We start from the raw sequence: 26275 nt of genomic DNA on the forward strand, positions 1-26275 counted from the left end.
GTCCCTTTCGCTGGGATGTTCAGTTCTCTGAAGGACAAATAAAGGGCCCGGACATGGGCAGCCTTGACTTCCTAGTTTCCAAGGGTGGACTTAACTCTGAGTCAAGGGGGTGGGTAGAATCAGAGCAGAGAAAGGCAGAGACTCACTGGTGGGCTTCTAAAACAATACAGTGAGAGAAGGTGAGTGTCTGAAATCGCGTCTCTCATCCCTTCAGAACTCTACACTCTGTTCACCCAAAACTTTCTAGCACACCAGGCACTCTCTGCCTCTGGGCCTCAGCACAGGCAGTTCTTCCCACTTGGGACATCTCACCCCCTTAATACCCTTCATCCTTCAATTCTCAGCTTATATCACTTCCTTAGATAAGCCTCCTGCAGTGTGCTCCTAAAGTTTCTGTATTTCTCCGTAGCCCTTTCCACACTTTCTTGCTATTGCATTTTACTTATTTATTTAATCTGTGGATGTGCCATTTATTTATTTTCTTGCTTACTTTGTAACAGGGGTATAACATACCCACAGTTAGAGTGTGTAGTCTGCGTTAGTCGTAAGTAACTAAGGCTAGTTACTTAAGACTAGTCTTAGTCTTACGTTTATATGCTCCACAAAGTCATCACCCAACTGCAAACATTTCCAGCACCCCAGAAGGTGGCTTAACTTTTCATTCTCTTAATGGTGTCTTTTGAAGAGCATAAGTCTTGGGGCTTCCCTGGTGGCGCAGTAGTTGAGAGTCCGCCTGCCGATGCAGGGGGCACGGGTTCGTGCCCCGGTCCGGGAAGATCCCACATGCCGCGGAGCGGCTGGGCCCGTGAGCCGTGGCCACTGAGCCTGCGCGTCCGGAGCCTGTGCTCCGCAACGGGAAAGGCCACAACAGTGAGAGGACTGCGTACCGAAAAAAAAAAAAAAAAAAAAGGAGCATAAGTCTTTAATTTTGATGAAGTCCAGTTTATCAAAAAATGTTCTGGGCTTCCCTGGTGGCGCAGTGGTTGAGAGTCCGCCTGCCGATGCAGGGGACACGAGTTCGTGCCCCGGTCCGGGAAGATCCCATATGCCGCAGAGCGGCTGGACCCGTGAGCCATGGCCGCTGAGCCTGCGCGTCCGGAGCCTGTGCTCCGCAACGGGAGAGGCCACAACAGTGAGAGGCCCGCGTACTGCAAAAAAAAAAAAAAAAAAAAAAGTTCTAATATGAATTGTGCTTTTGATGTTACATCTAAGAACTTAAACCCAAGGTCACAAAGTTTTTCTCCTATGTTCTCTTCTAAAAGTTTATGGTCTTTAAATTTATATTTAGATTTATGATCCATTTTTAGCTTAATTTTTATAAAAGGTATAAAACATAGTCAAGGTTTTTCTATTTTTAATTTTTGCATTTGAGTTGTTTCAGTTGTTTCATCACCATTCATTGAGTTCTCGCTATTGAATTGCTGTTCACTTTTGTCAAAAATCATTTGGTCATATTTGTGTGGGTCTAAAATGAAATTTTAAAATACACAAAGCATGGGAATTCCCTAGCAGTCCAATGGTTAAGACTCGGTGCTTTCACTGCCGTGGGCCTGGGTTCAATCCCTGGTGGGGGAACTAAGATCCCACAAGCCACATGGCAAGGCCAAAATAAAATAAAATACGCAAAGCATTAATTACCCTTTCTGATAATCTTGATCTTTGTTTCATGAAATGTCATAATGTAGAAAAATTTTTCATGATACAGACAAGTGTTCCGAGTGTAGAAAAATTTCTTTCATTTTGTGTTGATGTTGGTTGACTTGTTAAGGGTGTGTCCAAAAGTATCTTCAGGTTGGGATTGGAGGTACATGCTACATTTTGTATAAACTCATTTCCTTTTTTAGTGATGAAAACACTTTGCTTGCCCCAGTTTTGGTTTAACTATTGCTTTTTCTAATCAAGACTGCTTTTACTAATTCACATTTTAGATGTCTGATTTTGTGTCCTAGAATTCCACATACTCATCATTTCTTTGTATTTCTTCTGTAGCAAATAGTCAAATGCTAGAAAATGCCAGTAAACATTATTGGGGAGTATTTTAATAACCTAACTCGTGGATCTCCTAACAACGTTAACAGTAGTACACAGAATCACGTGTCAAAATTGCCAATTTAAGGACTTACTTTGCCTCCAAACTTATTTCTTAGAATACCACTAGGAGAATTTGTGTATACTGTGTATATAAATACGTTAATACATATTTGCAAGAATGACTGTTAGCAACAGAGCGGGCCAAGAATACACACTTACAACATGGCAGAGGCTTCAAGGAGGACTTGATTAAATTCTTGTCACTTCTTTCCTATGCACTCCTGTCTTGGTTCCGAAAGATGTTAGCCTTAACCTTCAACTCTGCATGTTAGTTTCTTGCTCTTGATTTGACTTGAAGCCGTGGATTCCTGTGAACCAGTAACATCCCTAGGTTGGTTGCTAGGCTTTAATTCTCACGAGAGGATTATAATACCTTTTCCCAAATACTCAATTGATGTTTCTCAGGCTTTGGGATTCAGTAATACATAAATTTCCCAAGAAATGTTGGGAAGGAAGTCTTGCATAGAAATACTAATCGAGAGATGTCACAAGGTAGGACTTGACGAAAGCCGAGTGTCATAGGGTTTCCTGGCTGGTGAGCTCCCCAGGGCAGCTGCTGTGTCTCGCACAGCACAGCGTCTCTGGGACCCCCTTAGCACTTGACCCAAGGTGGGTGCCTGGTCCATGGAGGGTGCTCCTTGAAAGTTGCTGGCTGAACAGATGGGTTTCCAACCAGTGGCTGGAAGCAGCGTATAAACAGCTTTGGCTGACAAAGATGATTCAGGTTGTAGAGGTTTGTGGAAGGTGAGCTTGGAAAACTCTGAGATCTCTGTTGTGCTAAGCCTTGAACAACATGCAGAGAAGCTTGGATTTTTATATTCCGGACACTTACTGGGGAGAGAATTGAACATGACACAACTGAGTCTTTGTTGGCTCAGAGCCATGCGATGAGCTGAAAGCAGAATAGCCTTTTTCCACTCTATTTTTTATTTTGTAAAAGGTCACAGCTACAGAAAAGTTGACAGAATAGTGCAATGAACTTTTGTATTTCCTTTACTGAGGTTCACCAATCGCTAACAACATTTGCTTAACATTATGTCATAGATCATCCACATTCCATATTTGTTCTTTGGTTTCCTTGTGATAGGGTTTCGGTTAACGTTTCTTATGGGAGCCCGCAGAGGTGATGAGTGCTTCCTGTTACTTAACATAAGGAGGCATGATGATGCCAGTTGCCCCTGTAAAGGTGATGCTGACTTTAGTCACCTGGTAGGTCGGTGTCTGTGAAGGCTTCTTTTGTTTTAAGGCAGAGAACTTTGGAAGGAACTTTTCACTGACTTTTGGGAATAACTGACAGCCATGTTGGAAAAGAGACAATTTCTCTGTCAGTTGCACCTGCTATTGAGAAACATCTTGGTTAGTCAGAAAAGCCCTGAGAGCCCAGAAACCGGCACTGGGAACCCAGCTCTACATACATCTCTCCCCATGGCTGTAGACAAGTTATGTCATCTGTCTAGGCTGGGCGATTGTACATATGAGCAAATCGTCACTCAGAGAAATGAAGCAATTTGCCCAAGGCCACTCAGCTAGTGAGTGGCAGAGCTGGGGTTCAGACTCAGCTCTAGCTGGGCCAAAGCCCTGCCCTTGCCCTCACCCCAGTCCACCTTGTCTGGGGTGGCTGGTCACTGTTCGGGTGGCACCAGGCACTAGTGCTTGGAAGCAAAAGAACACCAGCACCTGGAGGATGTGGGGAGAGAGGGAAGCGGGGATGCCTGTCCCACCTGGGCTCCTCTCCGCACATGGCAGGCGGCTCCGTAAGAAGGTCAGCGGGCTGTCGGGCACTCCTCCGCCACCCTTGGAATAAAGGCTTTCGCATGGGTGTGACAGAGGTGAGCTGCTGGTGCCGGTCTGGCCCCGCCTGTCCAGGGAGGGAGGTGCGGGCCTCAGGTCACTGGCCTTGGCCCATGTTCGAGTTGCTGCCCAGGATCCCCGCATTGGCCCGTGAATCCCCAGGACGGTCCGGAGGGATGGGGGAAGGCAGTGCCTCAGCCTGCCTGGGTGCCTGGGGGCCGGGGTGGGGGGCAGGAAGTACTGATGGGGGAAAGGTGCGCAGAGCCTTGCCAAGCAGGTCACTGTGGGTGGGGAGACACCACGTACTTACTCTGGTCACCTCAGGATTGGGGCGGAGGTTCTGGAGCAGGCAGCCAGGGAGAAGGGCTGGGCAGCAGCTCCAGAGTTTTCCAGGACGGCTGCTGCCGGCCCCCTCGTCTGTCACCTTCCCGGTGAGCGCCTCTTCCCAGGCAAGTAACCACCTGCGTGCTTGGTGAGTAGCATCTGTCCTCACACGTTCATGGTGTCCTTCCCCAGAGCAGTTGTTTTGAGGAAAACAATGGCTCCAGCTGAATCCGGACACGGTTTGTCAAGGCCATGTTTTCCTGTTGCTGTTAGAGCTGAGAGTCCAAGAGAGTCAGCCCTCCCCAGTTCCAGCTGCTTCTCCCTTCACTGCTCATCCCCACGGGCCTCCAGAGGGAAGAGACCGAATTCAGGACCTGGGACAAAGCAACCCAACAAAGAGCAGGCTGTGCTGCGTGGGCCCTGCGGGGAGTTCTAGGAAGTTCTTCTGCCCCTGGTTCATGGCCTCCTTGGGCCCTGCCTTTTGGAGGGACCTCCAGGGCTCCGGCAGCCGGGCAGGCAGGGGCTGAGGGGGCGCTGGAGAGCGAAGCCCGGAGGGAAAGTGCTATGAACCGATCCCCCACCTCCACTGGTTGTAACACTCAAGGAACAGCAGCGGTGCTTTACAGGATTCTTTTGAGGGAGCCCCTTCTATCCTCCTGTCGGGTGAGGCTGGAACCCTTACTGGGAACCTGACATGACCGAACGTGGGAGGCCTTCCTCTCCCTGAATGAATTCCCCAAGTGTCATTACTAAATCACTCAATCTTGGCGTTTCTCCATCTCGTCCCACACACCCCTCCTCCTGGCTCCTGAGTCCTAAGGAGTGAAATTGCAGGTTTTTGACCAGTTTTCTCCCTCAGAGCTCTTGCAAGCTGTCATGCAGGTATAAAATCCAAAAGCTGATGTCAGAATATTATGAGAATTGGAAGGTGAGGGCATGGGCCAATCTTCTGACTCTCCAAGGTGCTTCAATGTTTAAAAAGTCTGTTTTGGGCTCCCTGAGATTTGATAACTCTTGTTTTTTGTCCTTTCACCCCCCTCACCTCTGGTTCTCCCTTTCCTCTTTGGGAGACTTCATGCTTTCCAAATATTTGTTAACTAGGCCCTTATCTGGGACTTTAGAAAGCAAACAGACAGGTGTGCACTCGAAACGGAAAGGGAGAACAGAAAGCAAGTACTGAAAATGCCTTTGAATCCACCACCGGGTGAGCTTTGCTTTGCTTCGCTTCGCTTCCTGCTGTCAGTACTCACTCTTAGTTCCTGAGCTGATTTCTCTCAAGTGAGGCCCAGAGCTTGTGTTAGGGAGAAAGCAAGGCGTTTTTGAAGGAGACTCCTGGCTTTTCTACTCAGCTTCATTACAGAAGACACTGATACTTGTTTTAAAAACAACTACAACTACAATCGTGTAAAGACTATTGATCTCCCCACCATCACACTCCTCCTTCTCTCCTTCCCATTCTAAATCCTCCACGGTTGTTTATGTTGTTGGGCAGGCATCTGTCAGCTCTGTGTTGCAGTCCCAAAAAATGGGCGTGAGGCAGACATGCAGTTCGACTACTCATTGTTTCCTCCCAGCTGTGAGTTCCGGCTGTCCTGCTGTGTCATCACATCTGTGCCACCTGCAGGGTCGGCAGAGGATCCCATGACCTGCATGTGCCAGAATGTTGTGTCTTGAGGTAGACTTCCTTAGCTTTCCTGCTTCATCTTGCTACTCTGTAAGATAACGATATCTCATGTTTGTATCATGCTTTTAAAACTTTTTTTTGGTTTTATTTTGCTTACTAAACACGGCACATATTCATTATAGAAAAACCAGATAAGCAATAAGAGAAGAAATCAAAATTACTCCTAAGGTATAACTGTCATTAACATTTTGGCATAAAACTTGTATAATACAAATGTTTTTCATATTTAATGTCTCCTCTGAGTTTGGCTGCTTCCATTCGGAAGACATGTGGATATTAGTTCCATCTTACAGATGGGATAACTGAGCCACAGAGAGGTTAGAAGGTTGCCCGGAGGTACACAGCATAGTAAAGACAGAGCTGGGATTATACTTGTCATGTAGTCCAGCACCAGTGCTCTCTCCACTGTGTCCCACTACCTTTTCACCTCCAGATAGAGAGGAGTCATGCTGGGGTCTGGATTTCAGCAGGACCTGGGCATTTACTATCATTTGTTGAATTGCCTTATCCAAAGGTTAATAAACGCCTAGAGGAAAGTGTCTCATGACACTTTGGCCCCTCACTGATTTAGGAGAAAAGAGAGAAGGAAAGTGTGCTCCTGAGATTTAAAGTGTTGCCCTTCCAGCACTTGGCTTCATCACCTTGATTATTGCGGGTTTCAGGAGCTACACACGGAGAGAGCATGATAAACCAAGGAGGAGGAGGGGTTGAGAAACCTTCCAATGACACAGCTGCAGTAAGGAGAGGCTTCGCTTCGTGTGGAGAAGATGGCTTTGGGGAGGAGGAAGGTGCAGGCTGAGACTTGGTGACCAGAGGTCAGACAGGACAGGACCAGGAATGGAAATTAGTTTGACGGAGGGCTCACTCACCAGGATACGGGAGACTGTAGCATTAGAGGGCTTCAGGAATGGAAGTGAGAAGCAGGACCCTGGAGTGGTGGAGAGCTCCCACCCTGAAGGCAGGCCAACTCCTGGCCTGCATCCTGGCTTTCCCAGCCTTTTCTGGTCCCCGCCACCCAGCTCTGCTGTGTCTCTCTCCACCCCCATCTCCTGGGCCTAGGAGCCTGCATTCCCCCTACCTAGAACACCCTACCCCTCAGCCTGTGTAAACAAAAGTCATCTGCTCATTCCATGTCTTTATTTTCTTCTCTGAACCCTTAAGTGTTTACTCTAATGAGCATATTTTACTATTAAGATCATTTCTGGATAACCCAGCTCTCCTTGGCCTTGACCCTTCCCTGAGGCCTCCAACAAGAGACCATTTCCTCCCCAAGGACTCAGCTGCCCTCCTCCCCTTCCCCTGTTTGTGTGCAGCCTTCCCCAAGGTGGTTGCAGGTACTGGTTTTATCTTCCTCCTGGACTGGAGTGTAAACACTTTGAAGGCTCCTGAGGATTTGTTAACTACCTCCCTACCCCTGCCCTGAGAGGAGCTGAGGCCTGTGAATGGCCTGGGCCTCCTTCCATTGGGTTGTGCTCTCTCGGTCTACCCTGTGTGAGGATTTTAGAGTCAGAGTGTGTTGACACGCCCAACACTCCTTCCTAATGGGGCAATGGAGCCAAGAAGAATGAATCATCTCCCCCAAGGTCACCTGGCAGATTAGCAAAAGAGCTGCCCGGACCACAGTGAGGCCCCCTCAGACAGCTGCTTCTGGACTCTGTGTTTTCCCCTCCACCCATTTCTACCAATTAATCGTAATCCTGATAAGCTCCTCTTTTGACTGGAATGGTCTGGAGAGCAGGCTCGAATACCCCGTGAAAACTGAAGCCTGAGGACAAATGATATCCACGGGGCTGCTTCAGGCTGGGCTGGGAACGAAAAGCTTTTTTCCAACTGTAGGAAGTTACCCATTTATTCAGCAAGATTTGTTGGACAATTACTGCCTGCCAGTCACTCCTCTCTAAGATTTGAGGATCAGTGTGATTGTAACAGATGAAAATCTCTGGCTCGTAGAGTTATATTCATTTGGGGAGAGACAAGCAGTTAACAAATGAGTAAAAAAGTACACACACATATGTATAGGTACATACATACATGTATGTGTGTGTGTGTATATAAATATTTGTGTATATGCGCATGCGCATTCTCTCTCTCTCTTTCTCTCCCTCTCCAGATGGTGGTAAGAGCTACAGAGAAAATTGAAGCAGGGAAGAGAAATAGAAGTACCCAAGGGTGGGCTGGGGTGATTTTAAATCAGGTGGTCAGGTTGACTGTCACATTTGAGCAAAGCCCTGAGAGGTGAGTCAGCAAGCCATGGTGAAAGAACATTTTCAGCTGGAGGGGACAGCTGCAAAGGCCCTGAGGCAGGCTATGCCTGTTGCGTTCAGGACCAGAAAGGAGGCCGTGTGCCTGGTGCCTAGTATCCTGGGAGGAAGGTAGCAGGCAGGGGCACCAGTTCTGGAAGGCCTCCAAGCCAGTGTAAAGATGGGCAGGAAGTGCCTGGAGGGATGTGATCAGAGGAGGAACAGAATCTGACTTAAAGGGATCAGTCTGACTGTTGTGTGGAGAGCAGTGGGGTGAAGCCAGAAGCAGAGAAGCCAGTTAGGAGGCTGTTGCGATAATCCAGGCAAGAGATGATGTTGACTTGGACCAGGATCCTAGCAGTGGAGGTGATTAGATCCTGGATGTTTATTAAAAGCAGAGGCAACCAGATTTGCTGACTCTTACATTTTGGCCTGATCATCTAGAAGGTTGGAGTTGCCATTTACTGATACGAGAAAGACTTTAGGGGAAATGTCAGGGGCTTGGTTTTGGATGTGTTAGGCTTGTGATATCAGTGGGCATCCATGTGGAGATCTCAGAGAAGCTGGGAATGGAGAAATAAATAGGGGAGTCATGAGCATATTGAAGGTGTTGAGAGCCATGAGCCAGCATAGGATCATGCAGTGAGGGAACGTAGATGGAGAATGAAAGAGACCTTTAGAGATTGGGAAGAAAATTGCTGACTGGCACCAGCAAAAGAGATTGCTAAGGAGCAGCCATTGAGGTCAGAGGAAAACCTGGGAGCCAAGTGAAGAAAAGACGTAAAGGAGAAAGGATCCAGCAATGTATCCCATGCTTTGGTGAGTCAAGTAAGATAACTATAATACATGTTCAGTACAGAAAGTTTTAAAAGTAGAACAACATAAAAATAATAAATCACCCACCACCCTATTCATACAAGAAAACTTCATTCTTTCTCTAGCCTTTTTTTTTTTTTTTTTGGCTACATTGTGTCTTTGTTGCTATGTGTGGGCTTTTCTCTAGTTGCGGCAAGCAGAGGGCTGCTCTTCGTTGCGGTGCGCGGGCTTCTTACTGTGGTGGCTTCTATTGTTGCAGAGCACGGGCTGTAGGTGCGCCGGCTTCAGTAGTTGTGCCACATGCGCTCAGTAGTTGTGGCTTGTGGGCTCTAGAGCGCAGGCTCAGTAGTTGTGGCGCACGGGCTTAGTTGCTCCACGGCATGTGGGATCTTCCCAGACCAGGGAGGGCTTGAACCCATGTCCCCTGCATTGGCAGGCGATTCTTAACCACTGCACCACCAGGGAAGTCCCTCTCTAGTCATTTTTATGGGAACCATGCTGTCTCTGTAGTTTTGTATTCTGCTATTTTTCACTTAACAAGTTATTAAATATTCTATGGAAACATGATTTTAATAGCTGGATAATACTCCATTTTCTGGGGGTACCCTAATTTATTATCCATTCATTATTGGGCATTGAGTCATTTCTGGGTTTTTTTCATTATTAAAAATATTTTTTTGTTGTTATAAAAATCGGTTTCATTATTGTAAATGACATTGCACTGAACAGCCTGGTACAGTTTCCTGTGAGAGGAATTACAAGGTCAAAGGACATGATCACTTTTAGGTGAAGCTTAAATTTGGGAGTCACAGTTTCTCTTGGACAGAACTTAGCTATAGGGCTCTTCTGTGTCTCCTCTCCCCTCAGGGAGGTTCAGAAGTCACTCTGCCCTGCTGACCCCCGTTTCTGCCTTCCTCCCCTCCAATTAGAGTTGGGCCGATCCGAGTTCTCTTCCCCCTCACTAGGCCTGGCCACCCCTCGGTGCGCTGCCCCTCACCTTGCCACCAGCCTCTGTCCCCTCACCCAGTTTGTTCACATGGCAGCAGGAGTTAGAGCTTCCCTCAGGCTCACCGGAGTGTTAGGATGAAATAGTCCAGTGTAGGTGCTCAACACACTAAGCGAGGGTCATGTACATGAAGGCGCCTAGTGAACTTTAAAGGGCTGGCCCATGTCCAAGTCTCAGTTCTGCTTAAAAAGAAAAGTGTATGGGGCTTCCCTGGTGGCGCAGTGGTTGGGAGTCCGCCTGCAGATGCAGGGGATACGGGTTCGTGCCCCGGTCCGGGAAGATCCCACATGCCGCGTAGCGGCTGGGCCCGTGAGCCATGGCCGCTGAGCCTGCGTGTCCGGAGCCTGTGCTCCGCAACAGGAGAGGCCACGGCAGTGAGAGGCCCGGATACCGCAAAAAAAAAAAAAAAGAAAAGAAAAGTGTATGAGTAGCGGTGTCCAGTGCACGCCCCGTAACCACACTCCCCCCACCCCCCACAGCAGGGCCACTGAGGCACAGGCTGGTGTGCTGGCGGCGAGAGCTGGGTGTCAGAAGTTTGGGGGGCGTGGATGGAGTTGTCGGGCCCAGTGGGGGCTGTTTGTGTTAGTTGGCCTCCTGCCAAGCAGTGCCAGGTGCCACATTTGCTCCCCAGATGTGTGTGTGTCACATCCAGGAATCCCTAAGACCAGAACAGTGCTGGGAGGCTGGAGCCCAGGCCAGTCAGAGCAGGAAGGGATTTTGGAGTACCTAATTCTGCCCTGACACTCTCCTCGTGAGGACGCCAGTGAGCTGACAGGAGATGCACTCAAATCTGTGTAAGGGCCCCATGCCTCGGCTGCTCAGCCCGGATCCTCCCGGGAAGGGAACGGGCGGCTGCTTCCTGCACCCAGCCCTCCAGGGCTCTGGGAGGTGGCCTTCTCGCTCCCACCAACACCCCAGCTGGGTTTGCTGTCACCCTGGCCTCTCGGAATCCAGCTGAAATCATCTCCAGCTCGTTTCCAAATGCTGCTCTCACCCTGCCCATCCTCTTCATAGCCCTCCTAGGCTCTCCACTGCCCTTCGGATAAACAGCCACATCCTTCACTTGCCCTTCGAGGCCCCAGGTGATCTCCAGCCTCAGCCAGACCGGCTGCCCCGTGCTCTCGGCACACCAGCCTCACGGCTCTTCTTTCTACCCCTCAGAGGTTCTGTGCCGTCCTCCTCCCTTCTTGGGGTCTCTGTCCCCCCACCTGCCTGTCTCTTAGTCAGGGACCACGTCCTCAGGACCCCCTCCCCGACCAGCCACAGTAGGCTCACGTGGCGGTGTTGGCTTTTCAGCGCCCTGGTCATCGTTCACAGTTAGGTGTTTGTGTTGGGCACATGATGGTGAGCGCTTAACAAGTATTTGTTAACTGAGTGAATGAAAACAGCTGGCAGCAGCCAGCACCAGAGGAAGAGTGGAGGGCACTGGCAGCATCAGCAGCTGTAGCTCCTGAGGTCCTCGGGCGAGAGGTTCTGGAAAGGTCCCCGGCTGTGGCCCTCTGCCCGTTGGCACCCCTGCCCTTACCTCCAAAGCCTTCTCTGAGCAGGGAGGGTCCTCAGCTCTCAGGCTGCCAAGGAGAGGCCTGGCTCGCTTCTGGGCAGGCCCTTCTTTCACCTCCTCAGTATTTTTCAGTGTATTATTCAGTTTTCTTTCTTCAAAACACTTTTAAATGTATCTCCCTCTCTTCCCCCCATCATGAAAGCATCCCATGCTCATTGTAAAGAATTTGAAGAACATGGAAAAATGTAGTTAAGAAAATAAGAATCACCCCCTCAGAGGGAAGCACCATTAACAATTTGGGTCATGTCTTTCCGGTTTTGTTCCTGTGCATTATGTGCATGTTTTGACATCGCCGTGGTTCTGTTGTCTGTGCAGACAAGACTTTTAGTATCTCCTCAGTCCTCCGCTGCTGACCGTCAGTGGCAGTTTGGCGCATTGACCTGCGTGGGAGTCAGTGGCTGGAAGCCGGTCGCCTGTCAGGCCCCTCACTGGTCCCAGCTGAGGAGCCCTCCTGCCCACTATGATCTCCTTTCTGGGCACGTTCTCAGTAGCTCCCTGAGGAGGTACAATAAAAGGAGGCCGGCTTCTCCTTTTATTGTAGCTTAGCTCCACTCCACAGGGCTGACAGGCTGGCTCTTGGTGGAATTGGAAGAATTCTAGAATGGGGGGTCGGGAGAGGGCCTGGCAGACTTTCCTCTGGTTCCCATACTCTCTGCACAAAACCAGCTCCCAGTCTACTCCTGGGGTGTTGGCCTCAGGGGACCTGCTGGGTGAATCCATTCCAAGGCCACACAGGCCTCTCACGTGCCCTGAGGGGAGTAGGGTGACCGAGATTGACAAATGGGAGCAGAGAGCACCGTGGAGCTGCTGGTCTGGAAACCCAGGGCACTGGGTCAGTACTGGGTTAATGACTGATAGGGAAGCTTGGGAGTGAGTTGGCCAGACCCCACTCCCATGGCCTCTCTGATCCTGAGCACTCTTCTGCCCTGTATCCAGAGGCTGCTGTTCTTCATCCCCCTGCAGTGAGGGAAGAAGGAAATGCAGCTACTAGGTTGTCCCAAGGGGCGGGGGAAGGGGCAGAGGTGGAGAAGGGTCCAGGCCCATCTCTCTGAAAGAAGCGCAAACCCCAGAGCAGGGCGCCCTGTCAGCTCTCCCTTCTCACGGTTGATTGTAAGGCAGGGAATTGGGAAATTCTGGGTTTAGGTCCCTGGAATTCCAAAGGCCGTCGCATGTCCAGACCTGGAATATCACTTGCTCCATGTCATCCCCTGAGGCAAGCCAGGAGTGATGACAGTAGCAGTAGCCACAGCCCCATTTGTTAGGTGTTTACAAGCAGCACTGTTAAGCATTTGCGGTGTGGTTATCTCATCCACATGACAGCCGCTCAGGTTAGGTGGTAGTAGGCCAGCTTTAGGGCTGAGAAACTGAAGGGTTAGTGTCTCCCCCAAGTCACAGAGAGGGAGGGGCAGAGCCAGGGTTTGAACCCAGGCCTGACACAGAAGCCTGTGGAATGAACTTCTGCGGGGTACTCGCTGCATCTGAAGGGCAGTAATACAGTAATAGGTGAAAACTCATGTAGTGGCAACTGTTACAACTGGACACAGTGTGGCTGAGGTTAATGTTTTTAGTCTGTTTATTCATTCAAGGAGTGTACGTTGAGCACCCATTAAATGCCTGGCACGGTGCGAGGTGCCGGGGACCTACCTCTGCAAGATAGATAGAGGGCATTGTGTGGGAAACTGGTAACATGGTGAGAACAGACCAGCTAACAGACGTTGCAGTTTGATGTAGTAACAGCAGATCTTGAGAGCCTGGGTCAGGGTTGCAGTAGGAAGGAACAGAATAGGACTAGTCAAGGGGAGCTTCCTAAAGGAGGAGGTGCAGGTAGGTCTGGAAGGAAAGTAGGCCTTAGCTAGTGACGGGGATGGCATTCCAGGCTGAGGCTAGTGTGAGCCTCTGCGTTCAGAGAGTGATGCTGCACTTGAGGCGAGTGGAATGGGCTGGGGAGGGAGCCGGGGACCAGAGCCTATGGCTGTCTTTAGCACACAGCTGTCATCTTCTGGCAGGGAGTATTCAGAAGGGCTTTAACCAAGGTGTTCTTGACAGAAGCAGTTCTTGGCATCTAGACAAAGGATTCAGGGATGATGGCTCCAGACTGAGGCTCAGAGCTGCTTCCACATCCAACAGGGCAAGGACTTACCAGCTTCTGGTCCAGTCTTACCCAGCACCACATGCAAGGCACAGCATAGTGATTAAGACTTGAGCCAGCCTGCCTGGACTCAAATCCTGCTCCTCCAGTTACTGTGTGACCTTGACTCAATTACTTTCCCTCTCTGTGCCAGTTTCCTCATCAGTTAAATGGAGATAATAACAGCACCCGACTCTTAGGGCTATTGTGAGGATTAGATGTGTCAGTATACACACAGCTTGGTGTATTATAAACCCTTGGAGAATTGGAAGCTGGTACCATTGTGATGGAGGTGGTGGACCCGAGGCTTGGAGCTGTTGTGATCCACCTTAGGCTCTGGTGCAGGGAGAGGCCTGACAGGATGCATCACAGCTGAATGGGGCCTGACACAGAGTAACCCCACTCAGAGCATACAGCCTGCTGCTGGGTGTCAGGGAAGCTCCATTTCCCGAGGATGTCTAGACTTGGTGGAAGGATTAGGGCCCCAGGTGGCTTGGTCGCTCGAGCCCCAGACCAGGCCTCTCTGGAGCTCTGGGTCATTTGGGTTAAGCTCCTAACTACCTCTGCCCGTGAAATCTACCTGTCCAGTGGGAAATGGATAGAGTCGTGCCCCTTGCCCAACTTTAGCTCCTAGAAGGGGCAAGAGGGTGGGATGCTTGCTTGGCAGGCTTTTGTGAGCGTGTATACACACAACACATGTGTGTGAATGCCAGAATCAGAGTAGCCCAGGTATTTGTTTTTGTAAGAATTTCTTTTGGGGCTTCCCTGGTGGTGCAGTGGTTTAGAGTCCGCCTGCTGATGCAGGGGACACGGGTTCGTGCCCCAGTCAGGGAAGATCCCACATACCGCGGAGCAGTTGGGCCCGTGAGCCATGGCCACTGAGCCTGCACGTCCGGAGCCTGTGCTCTGCAACAGGAGAGGCCACAACAGTGAGAGGCCTGCGTACCGCAAAAAAAAAAAAAAAAAAAGAATTTCTTTTGGTAGCGACTCGATTTTCTGTGCAAGGGCCACAGAGCAGCACCCCTCTCGTTCTGGCTGCAGGACCCTTGTCCTGAGGACAGCATCAGCTTCTTAAGTGGGGCAAAGCTGTGTGTGACACTGTCAGAGGGTTTCTGGCACGGGCACAGTGCTGAGGGGTGGCAATAGCAAAAACCAAGGTTTCTCAGTCACATAAAGGTTAAACCTAGTGCCAGGTGCTATTTTTAGTGCCAGGACTGAAGGAAGGAAGAAGGGAACAGGGTGCACTGCAGGGAGAGTGGAGGCTGTGGTGGCAGTTACCTGTGAAAACCCAGCCTGTGGGCCGCCCGGTGAGGTGGGGAAGGGCCTAGGGAATAAAGCAGCTCCTGGCTGGGCAAGCTGAGACCAGCGGTGGGGGCAGGCACTGGTGAGATGGGCAGACCTCAGCTGTAGATGGAGCACCCAGGGCTGTGTGAAAATGGATGGCTTCCGGCAAATTGCAGGGATTGGCCCCAGCATGGGATTGCATCTAAATAAGCAACAGCCCAAGGGATGTGTGTGGGTTTTAGAGCAACCAGACTGCAGCTTCCCTCCCCCTGCAGCTGCTCCTTACGAGGTCACAAACAGAAAAGGGACAGCTCCAGGCTGGGAAGGAACATCCACCTGGAATCCAGAGACCCTGGCCCCAAATCCAAAGCTCTAGCCAGAGCCCAGAATCACATCTGATTTCAAGAGGCCACTACTTGCACCCCAGAAACTGAGAAGAGTTCCTCTGGTCGTGGTGAAAGAACGTTCTACCAGCTGATATGTGGTAGGGAAGCTGAGGCTCAGGAGCCTCAGGTGTGTAAGGTGGCCCCGTGCACACAGCTCCTCAGAGGCTGGGCTGGGCTCAGGCCCCGTGGTGTTTGCACCCCGTGGTCCTCTGCTGCATCCTCTAGCATGTTCTCTGAGAGACGCCTGTCAGGCCAGGTGGGCCTGGGCTCTTTGTCACTTTCCTCATCTGCCCAGGGGAGCCCACGGGGCTGGCCTTGTGGGGACTTGTGAGGATTGGGCCGAGCCTGCCATGCAGTGGGAATTCAGTCAGCTCCTGCCCCTCCCTCCAGATTCAGTCCCAACAGTGACCTCTGTCCCATCTTGCAGGGTCACTCAGAGCGTCAGAGGATACGAGGGAATGTGTGAGAAAATATTTTGTCGAGTATCTATACAGGGAAGTGTTGTTTTTCCTCCTCTGTTTCCACCTGCCCGGTGTGCCTGCAGTCCTCACACCCCTCTCTCCCTGGCTCTCATCACCACAGCCTGTGTGATTTCCCCGTGTCCACTGACACCCAGGCTACACGGATCCCCAAACAGTTTGTTCTAATCAGCCTCATCCGCCTACTCCTGTGGTCAGTGCCACCACTGTGCTTCTGGCTCTTGGGTGTCCCATCATCTGCCCCCTCTGTCACCGTGCTGCCTGTCCTCTTGATGCTGTTCCTCAGAAGCCTCCTGTAGCCCCTTCAGCCACAGGCCTGGTTGAGGGTCTCTCACCACTTACCTTCCCCTGCCTCCTCCACTTCCAGGCTTTTCAATTCTGTGGAGCATGAAGAATCAGCGTCTGTGGTCCTTGTTATTTAGATAATTGCCAATTTTTGTAGAGCATTTATACAAGCCACAATGGTCACACACTGCTCTTGGTGATCACCGAGGTCCTTTACAGTGCTGTCACCAACCCCCTCCCCACAGTCCCACTCTCCTCTTTTATCCTGCTGCTATTTCAGTTAGGGTTGTGTTCAACTGCACGAAACCGAAATCTGGCAAACAGCGCCTTGTGAAATAGGCATTTAATTTTTCCACCTAGGGACTTCCCTGATGATCCAGTGGTTAAGACTCTGCGCTCCCAATGCAGGGATCCCAGGTTCGATCCCTGGTCAGGGAACTAGATCCCACATCCATTCTGCAACTAAAGATCCCACATGCCACAACTAAGACCCGGCACAGCCAAAAAAAAAATTTTTTTTCCACCTAATAAGTAGTCTGGAGACAGGCATTCTAGGGTTAGTTCATCAGCTCCGTGATGCTGGTGACTGGGCTCCTTCCTCCTTTCTGCCCCACCCTCTTGACCTCTGTTTCCAGAAGACCTTCTAGTAGATTTCTTTTTTTTTTTTTAAGTCTTTATTGAATTTGTTGCAATACTGCTTCTGTTTTATGGTTTAGAGGGTTTTTTTTGGCCACAAGGCATCTTAGCTCCCCGACCAGGGATCAGACCTGCACCCCCTGCATTGGAAGGTGAAGTCTTAACCACTGGACCACCAGGGAAATCCCTAGATTTCTGTTTACATATTTTTGGTCAGAATCATCACGTGAACACTATAGCTGCCAGAGAGTTTGGGAAATTGAGTGTGTAGCTAGGCACGTGGCTGATCCAGAGAAAATGGGGACTCGGTGAGAAAGAAGGGGAATTGGAATCGGGTAGCAGCTGGAAGTGACTGCCCCAGGTGGCGGCTCCTTGTTCCTCGTCAGAACCATGTGGGGGGAACTGCACCTCTGAGCATTTCCCTTGCTCTGGGTCTGGTGATTCCCAGGTTTAATGCTCAGGGATGATCAGGGATTGATCCTTGAGGAACCGATTTATGCTAACCAGACTCACATCCCTGCAAATGGGGACAGTTCATGCATCGTGAATGAGTAAAGCAGCCTAGGAGTGACAGCTGGAAGCAGTGAAGATACAGCCAGTGGAGAGCGCGATTCCAGGTAAAGGGGCTGCCACTGCCTAGCCCCTGGGTGGGGTGGGGGGTGGGCCAGGGGCATGCAGGCCAGGTTTGCCCAATTTTCAAGAGAAGCCAGGGAAGTCCCTTGGCGGTCCAGTGGTTAGGACTCCGACACTTTCACTGCCGAGGGTGTGGGTTCAGTCCCTGGTCGAGGAACTAAGATCCCACAAGCTGTGCAGTGCAGTCCCCCCACGCCCCACAAAAAAGTCAGAAAGCCAGATTTTTTAAAGCTTTTTAAAAAAACTATTTTGAAAAAGTCTAGGGTTACAGAAATATTGTAAAGATTATCAAACTTACCAAAACTAAGAAATAAATGCTGGTACAATGCTATTAACTAAACTAAGCAGATTTTATTTGGAACTTCCACCACCGTCCTCTTTCTGTTCCAGGATCCAGTCCACCACCCTACGTTGCATTTGGTAGTAATGTCTCCGTCTGTGAGACTTTCCCAGTCCGAAAACTAGAATTTTACATGACTTCTCCCAAGTTTTCCCATTCTGCTGCAATAATCTGGAAATTATACACTCTATTTATGGTGTCTTAGTGGTTACCTTTGAAATTTTTCCGTGTACATTTGACTGAACTGTAAAGTTCATCAGCATCTCCAGTTGTCTCCTGAAAAATAAAAGGACTTAAACAATTTAACACTGATCATGCCCTCTCATTTTCCACACTATTGTTTGTAAGTTTTGCTTTTTTATTTTATTCCAATTTAAATTATTTTTAGAACAGGTAACATGCCTATAGTTCAGAATTTAAAAGGTACAGTACTAATACAACATTGTAAATCAACTATACCCTAATAAAAAGTTTTTTAAAATAAAATAAAAATAACAGGTACAGTGAAAAATCTCTGTCCCATCAGTGACCCAGACACTCAGTTCCCTCCCCAGAGGCAACCAGCGTTCCCAGTTCTTAAGTAGCCTTCCAGCGCTATCTTACACATACACAGTCAAATCCAGCTTCATTGTATCATCTTTGCACAAAGTATAGCTCTTCACTTCATTCTGCACATTGCTTTCTTCCCTTATTAATATATCTTAGAGATACTCCCAAATCAGTCCATAAACATCATCATTCTTGTTATGGCTGTCCCCTGTTAATGGACATCTAGTTTGTTCCCCACACATACTGGTCAAGTAATACTGTAATAAGTAACCTTGTGCTAATACTTTATGTCACTGTACTTCAGTGGAAGGATAGCTGTAAGATACAACGTAGAAGTGGTATCTCTGGGTCAAAGGAAATGTGTCCTGTAATTTAGATAGATGTAGCCAAATTACCCTCTTTAGAGGTTGTGCGAATTTACCTTTCCACAGGGACATGTGAGGTGATGTTTCCCCACGTGCTTAGCCACAGAGTGTTAGCATCTGTTTGGGGGTTTTTTAAAAAAATTATTTATTTATTTATTTATGGCTGTGTTGGGTCTTTGTTGCTGTGTGTGGGCTTTCTCTAGTTGCGGTGAGCTGGGGCTACTATTCCTTGCGGTGCGCGGGCTTCTCATTGTCGTGGCTTCTCTTGTTGCGGAGCATGGGCTCTAGGCGCACAGACTTCAGTAGTTGTGGCACGCAGGCTTCAGTAGTTGTGGCGCACGGGCTTAGTTGCTCCGCGGCATGTGGGATCTTCCCGGGCCAGGGCTCGAACCCTTGTCCCTTGCATTGGCAAGCAGATTCTTAACCACTGCACCACCAGGGAAGCCCCATGAGTGTTAGCATCTGTTTTAATCTGATTGTAAAAAGTATATTTCAGTGTTGTTTTAATTTGCATTTCTCATTTATGAATGATGTTGAGCGTTTTTTCATATGTTTAAGAACTAAGTGTATATACCTTTTCTGTGTATATTTTTTGTATCCTGGGCCCATTTTTCCTATTGGATTGCTGGTCTTTTACTTAATAATTTGTAGGAACTATTTTAGGGCAATTAGCCCTTTGTCTGATGAGTTGCAAATACTTTTCCCAGTCTATTATCTGGTTTGTTTTTTTTTTTTCTCTCATGATGGTTTTTTCACCTTGTAGTAAGTTTGTATTTTTATGAAATCAAATTTATTAATGTGTGTGTGTGTGTGTGTGTGTGTGTGTGTGGTACGCGGGCCTCTCACTGTTGTGGCCTCTCCCGTTGCGGAGCACAGGCTCCGGACGCGCAAGCTCAGTGGCCATGGCTCACAGGCCCAGCTGCTCCGCGGCATGTGGGATCCTCCCAGACTGGGGCACGAACACGTGTCCCCTGCATCGGCAGGCAGACTCTCAACCACTGCGCCACCAGGGAAGCCCAAATTTATTAACTTTTTTACCCATTAAGCTTTATGGGCTTAGTATCTACCTTAGCTCTTCTCCCACTTAGCTTTTCAACACTTTTTATAATTCATGTATTTTTGTTTTAACTTTAAAACCTTTGATTTATTTGGACCTTGTCTTGGTATAAGATGTAAGGTAGGGATCCAGATGGCTACTCATTTGTCCCAATACTATTTATTGAAGAATCCATCTTTTCTTTTTGATTTGGAGTGCCATTTTTATAACATTAAGGTCCCATATGCATTTGTATCTGTTTATGGACTTTGTGTATTCTCTTTCAATGATTATCTGTTCATGTGCCAGTACCACACTGTTTTAATTACCATAGCCCTGCTATATAATTCTTCTTATTTCTCTTCAGCTAATTCCCTATCATGTTTGCCAGAGTACCTCCACTCAGCCTCTTTGCTTTCTTCAAGTCCCATCTTTTACTCTCAGTAGACCACCATTCCTCCTACTTAAGTTAACTAACAAGAGTGAAGTCATTCCCTATGAGCTTTAGCACAATACCCCCCCCACCCCCAATACACACTGCTGCTATACTTTGTATTTTCCTCATCCTTTGCCCTTGAATTATTCCTCTCCCATCAGTCATCCTGCCCCAGCTTCCCCCTTGAATCTTCAGACTTTCTCTGAAGACCTCTCCTCTAGCCACTGCTTACTTGAGCCTCCTCTATTCCAAAAAAACTTTTCCTGGCTTTGCTACTTTTTCAAGCTACATCCTCTTGTACATTTCTTTCTGTGGCATATTCATTAAAAAATTAGTCTCTATTCATTGTCCCAGCTTACTTGCTGCCACTTACTCTTCAGAGCTCAGGTTTCCATCCCAACCACTTGGTTGAAATTTGTATAACAAGGTCAAAGATGACCTCACAGTTACCAGATTCAGTGGCCATGTGTCAGTTTATCACCCTTGAACTCTTCAGCATTTGAGATGGTTGACCGCCCACTCCCCCCAAAAAAACAGCCCTTCCCTTGTCTCCGAGAAACCCGGCTGTCCCAAGTCTCTCCTGTCTCTGGCCACTGCCTCACTGTCTGTTCTGGTGCCTCTTCCTCTGTCCTCCCTTGACGTGTCACTTTCCTTTGGTGAACTGAATTCCTACTTGCTCCTGTCACATCAGTGAAGATTCCCCGCCTGCCCCCGACAAACCTCCAGATCCCCAACTCCCCAGCTCTTAGACTCTAGCACTGAATTTCCAAGTTGCCTTTAGGAGACCAATTAAGAGATCACTGTGTCAATCCAAACAAGGGAAAATGAAGACCTTGTGGAAAGGAATGATTAAGAGGGAATGATTTACCATCCGCTGGAAGTTGCTTTGCTGTGGCACAGTGGTTCTCAAGCTTAGCTACGCGTTACAGTCACCAGGGGAATTAGAAATTAAAATCCTGATGCCCAGGACTTCCCTGGTGGTCCAGTGGTTAGGAATCCACCTTCCAATGCAGGGGACACAGGTTCGATCCCTGGTCAGGGAACTAAGATCCCACATGCTGTGGAGCAACTAAGCCTGCACACTCTAGAGCCCATGTGCCGCAAGTACTGAGCCTGCGTGCCACAACTAGAGAGAAGTCCACATGCCACAACAAAAGATCCCATGTGCCATAACTAAGACCCGATGCAGCAAAATAAATAAATAATGTTAATTTTTAAAAATCCTGATGCCCAAGCTGCTTCCCAGACCAATCAAATGAGAATCCCTGAGGATGAGCCCAGGCATCCATATTTTTAAAAACTCCCTAGTGGAGATAGATGCCTGCAGTGAGGAAGGCACTGCCCTGGAAGAGAAGGCTACTGCCACCCCTGAGAGCCAGGAGCCCCAGCCCAAAGGGGCAGGGGCTAGCACTGCCTCCAAGGGAGGAGACACAGAAGAGGCAGGGCCCCAGGCTGCAGAGCCATCCACTCCCTTGGGGCCGGAGAGTGGCCCTACACCAGCGAGCGAACAGAATAAGTAGCTGGCTGGGGGCAGGTGGGTGATCTCTAAGCTGCAAAAACTGTGCTGTCCTTGTGAGGTCACTGCCTGGACCTGGTGCCCTGGCTACCTTCCTGTGCCCAGAAAGAAAGGGGCTGTTGCCTACTAGCCACATTCCCTCTCCTCCTCTCACTCCTGTGGATTCTCCCATCATCCATCTGGTCTTCCTCTTAAGGCCACTTGAAGATGGTCCCTTGCAGTTTCCCAAGTTATGTTAGTGATGTGAAATGCTCCTGCCCCTGTCCCTGCCTCCTTCCCTGTCCCCATCCGTGCAGAAGGCAATTGCTGGTTTTCTTCCCCAATTCTTCTCCAAGTAGGTTTTGTTTACTCCTCAAATCCCTGAGCCCGAAGTGGGGGTGCCTACACTCGCACACCCTGAGTGTCCACCTTCCCCTGCTGCGTTTGTAGTCTCTTGTGCTGTGCCTGGTGGCACCTGGGCTGGGGAGGACACTGCCCTGTCTAGGTTTCTATAAATGTCTTACTCAAGTTCAAACCTCCAAAAAAGAAAAAAAAAAAAAACTCCCCAGTGATTCCAGTATAGCCAAGTGTGCAGGCCTAGAGCAGGAAGAGAGAGGGTGTGGAATGTCAAATGATTCCCACCTTCTGGCTTTGATAGGTGGGTAGTTGGGCATTTGGGTCACTAAAGTAGAGATTACCAGAGGAAGAGAAGGGCTCCTGTTTGGATAGGTTGAGTTTGAGCTGCCTGTGGAACATCCAAGATAAGGTCCCACAGATGCCTGAATTTCCCTAAAGCAGGTCTTTTCTGCTGTTAATCTTCCAGGCCTGCAGCACCACAGGACACAGTCTAATTACACTCCCTACGCCAGGGCATTTGAAGTGCTCACGCCTGGATAAAACCCACCTTCCCAGCCCGCCTTTCAAATCCTCTCTCCTACAGCACCCCACGCCTCAGCCAACAGGGTCCCTCACCACTCCTTACTATGTGCTGCCTCAGTGTCTTTTTTTTTTTTTTTTTTTTTTGCTGTACGTGGGCCTCTCACTGTTGTGGCCTCTCCCATTGTGGAGCACAGGCTCCGGACGCGCAGGCTCAGCGGCCATGGCTCACAGGCCTAGCCACTCCACGGCACGTGGAATCTTCCCGGACCGGGGCACGAACCCATATGCCCTGCATCGGCAGGTGGACTCTCAACCACTGCGCCACCAGGGAAGCCCAGGCCGTATTCTTGAGAGGTGTTCCCTGCCGGGAGGACTCTCTCCCACAGCACTCGTAGCCTTACCCCCTCTGACTGCGGCATCTGTGAACAGCATTTTACTTGCTGAGGGTTGGAACTGCCCCCTCCTGGGTGATGTAGACATGGGAGTCACCACCCAGTAACCCAGATTCTAGGACAGAGTGCGTCACCCCTTGCCTGACGGCTCTGCACTGAGCATCTGGTTGCAGACCTGCTGTCAGCTGTGAGCCTAGCATGGCAGGGGCTTGTGCCTTTTTCCCACACCCAAACACAGGATGGGTAGGATCCACTCCCTTGAAGAAAGGTGGCTTAGGAGAGCGATGATTCTTGGGCCTGGGTGCTGGTGTGGACAGGATGGGGGTTGGGAGGTCTGATGCATATCGGGATCTCCAAGAGGACTGGAAAATTTGAAAAAGCCCCTCAAGTCCTTCTCATGTGGCTCCTGTAGGTTTAGGAGGCTCAAAGAGCAGGATGCGGGGAAAGGTGGCACAGGGGTGTATCACCCCATCTGGCTAATGGAAGCTGCTCTGAACCCCACAGACCTGCCACAAGAGCCAGGTGGGCAAAGGCTGGAGGGTTAGAGGTCCACACTGCAGGGTTGAATGCCCCCCCAGGTCCCCCAGATGGTGGCCCTTGGTCCTGCCCCACTCCATCACCCTCTTGTCCTCTTCCCTGCCTCCCCGACCTCTCCCTGTCTTCTCCTTTGCCCAGGCTGACAGGAACTGCCCTGTAGAGGTCCATCTGTGCTCAGACCCAGAAGATGCCAGAGCTATGACCGGGCCTGCAGGCGTGGTGCCGAGGGGAAATCAGCCATGGAGCAGCCACCGGAGGAAGCCCCTGAGGTCCGGGAAGAGGAGGAGAAAAAGGAAGTGGCAAAGGCAGAAGGAGCCCCAGAACTCAATGGGGGACCAGGGCACTCACTTCCTTCCAGCAGCTATACAGGTAAGGGGGAGCAGGCAGGGGACATGGGGCAGAGGGGGCACAGATGGGGTCTGGGGGACAGGGGACCTGGCCCTCTGCCAACAGCATCATCATGGGGTGCAGGGCAGCAGGGTGGTTAAGGACTGGAGCCAGACAGCCCAGGGTCACACCCCTGCTCTGTTGCTCATCAACTGCAGGCTCTTGGGCAAGTTGCACTCCTTCTTCCTGTAAAACAGACAGGGATTATAGGGGACGTGCACACGGGCTTTTGTGAGAATGGAATGAGTTAGCCTGTGTAATGCACGTCGTCATCATTATTATTCCACCTCTCCTACCACAAGGGATCCGGGACAAATGTGCATCAGCAACATGCCAGAAAGATCATCTGTACCTGTGATTGTTAGGATCAGTCAGAACACACTACTCAGTCTGGTACGAATTACACATCATCAGGGTGCATTGTAATTAGGCACATGCTAAGCACTTAGTGAGAATGACTGGAATTAATGATACTTTTGTGTAGCCAGACAGATTTTAGCTTCTCTTGTCTAACTTGTTGGTTCCCCTTTATCTACTGCCAGCAGCAGTGTAGACGTTTTCCTCAGGTACCTTGTACTGTGGTGTCCTCATCTTCATCATCATCATCATGCTATGTCCACCTTCAAGGGCACCCAGACGCTGAACCCGCCCCCCCCCCGAGCCCCTGGCTCTCCCTGCTGCTGCTGCCGCCCCTTCCCTGCTCCCTGCCCCTGGTCCCAGTTCCCTCCTGCTCCCTCCACTTGAGTGCCGGCACATTCGGCTGGTCCTTGCTCCCTTCCCTCAGAGGGTACTCAGCGTCATTAGAGGATGTGCTGCCGGGAGGGGCATCCTGATTTTGCTGCTGGCTTCAGCTGAAGGGGATCCTGACCACAAGTGGTGATTCAGAGCAGAGGAGCAGGCCTGCCCCACAAAGATGCGCTCTGGCGCCCTGTGTCTGCATGGGGAGAAGGAGGCAGATGGTGTCAGGAGTTAAGGCAGGGTGGGGGCTATGGGGTGGGATAGGCTCCTGCTTGAGCCTGCACTAAGAGAGGCCTGAATCCTTGGGCCTTGCTTGCTGCTTTGAACCTACAAAGCAAAGTCCCAGGATTTTGCTGAGGTTCTTCCTCTTCAGGGCACACGGTGGGGTAGGGTGAGGGGAGAGCCATCATCCAGTCCCTCTGATCCCACCAGACACCCTGGAACGACCAAAGTAGGCCCAGTGTGATTTCAGGGCTTGAAAGAAGGTAACCCCTATCCCCCAGGGTAACCTACTCCCTGTCGGTTGGCCGATGGCTTTGCAGACCCAACCTTTCTCAGGAGAGAGGAATGAATGGCTGACCTGCACACAGGACCTGCACACACTGTCCTGAACTTGAGACAAGCAGGGAGGCGTAGGAGGCAGAGGGGAGCCACTGGGAGCTAAGAATGAGCAAGAGTTGGCACTGAGGACACCAAGGGGGAGCGGAAGAGGAAGAGAGGGCCCTGGGGTTGGTGGCCTCACTGCCTACCCTAGCCCACACTGCCCCCACGGCTGGCCCAGGCAAGTAGAAGTACCTGCAGTGTGGTGTCCTGTCCTGGGGTTTCCTACACACACTGTGGGGACCATATCCCCAAATGATAGGCTGTTTGCATGCAGACCAGAGCGTGGTAGCTTGTGCAGAAGCAGGCGAGGTGGGCATGGTGATGGCGTCTCGGGGAGCTGTACTGGTGGGATTGAGGGCACATGGGGAGATGTCTGGGGCAGAATTTACCCAGCCCGTCTCACAGTGCTGTGTATGATGTTGTGTTTAATAGATTCCGTTTATCAATAAATGGATGAATTGGCGGTAGAAAGACTTAGTAGTTCAGTAATTGAAATGGAGGGGGCTGTTTAACCTAATCATTAGGTGAAAGCTGTAGTATGTAAAATTCTACAAGACAAGCCCCCCACCAGAAAAACAGAAGCAGGTAATTCACGGTAGGACAAATACAAATGGCCAGAAAACATGAAACATTTTTCAGTCTACTCATTAGTCAAAGAAGGAGTTTTCAGATGAGATGTCATTTAGCCTGTCAGATTGGCAGCGAGGCCTGGGTTGGCCAGAGGGTGAGGACGTGGCCCTCCAGTAGTCCCTGAGGGTGGGAGGGGCAGCTGGGCAGTGCAGGCCATTACCACTTAGCGTGCATTCCTTTGGCCCTGCAGTTCCTCTTTTAGGAATGTATCCAGTGTAAATACTCGCTCAGCGTGCAGAGATTTCCACACTTATCTACATGATCACTGCTCATAATTGCAGAAAATTAGAAAGTGCCCATGTGTGGGTAATTGGTTATATAAACTGTGGTAGAGCCATACTGTGGGATGCTCTGCAGTCATTAGATCTGTGTATACTGACAGGGAAGTAAGTTCCTGACAACTTGGGGATCCCATTGTTGAAAAATCCTTATATATCTTAGAAGGCACTGGAAGAGGACACTCAAATAGCTAGTGAGGCTACGCTGAGGAGTAGGACCGTGGGTGGAGGGGACCTGTCAGATGCTGCCTGTGTGCCCTTATGTG

The 26275-nt window shown here is 49.9% G+C and overlaps 1 protein-coding gene across 10 annotated transcripts in view; it reads left to right on the top strand.

The window, feature by feature from the left end:
- PPARD (peroxisome proliferator activated receptor delta) overlaps positions 1–26275 on the top strand; it is an 83507-nt gene that overhangs the window by 41243 nt on the left and 15989 nt on the right. For 7 of the 10 annotated variants that reach the window (XR_010835061.1, XR_010835060.1, XR_010835062.1 and 4 more), the window contains one exon: positions 23512–23742. Coding sequence is in view for 6 of the 10 variants with exons in the window: in XM_059076389.2 (XP_058932372.1) it covers positions 23613–23742 (130 nt within the window). In the remaining 4 variants the exon portion in view is untranslated. Of the gene's footprint in view, positions 1–8000; positions 8950–23511; positions 23743–26275 lie in introns of all 10 variants that reach the window. The other 3 variants (XR_010835063.1, XM_059076395.2, XM_067006087.1) reach the window with 1 other exon arrangement.

The sequence above is a fragment of the Kogia breviceps genome, chromosome 10 (genome assembly GCF_026419965.1).
Source record: "Kogia breviceps isolate mKogBre1 chromosome 10, mKogBre1 haplotype 1, whole genome shotgun sequence".
NCBI classification, from domain to species: Eukaryota; Metazoa; Chordata; class Mammalia; order Artiodactyla; family Physeteridae; genus Kogia; species Kogia breviceps.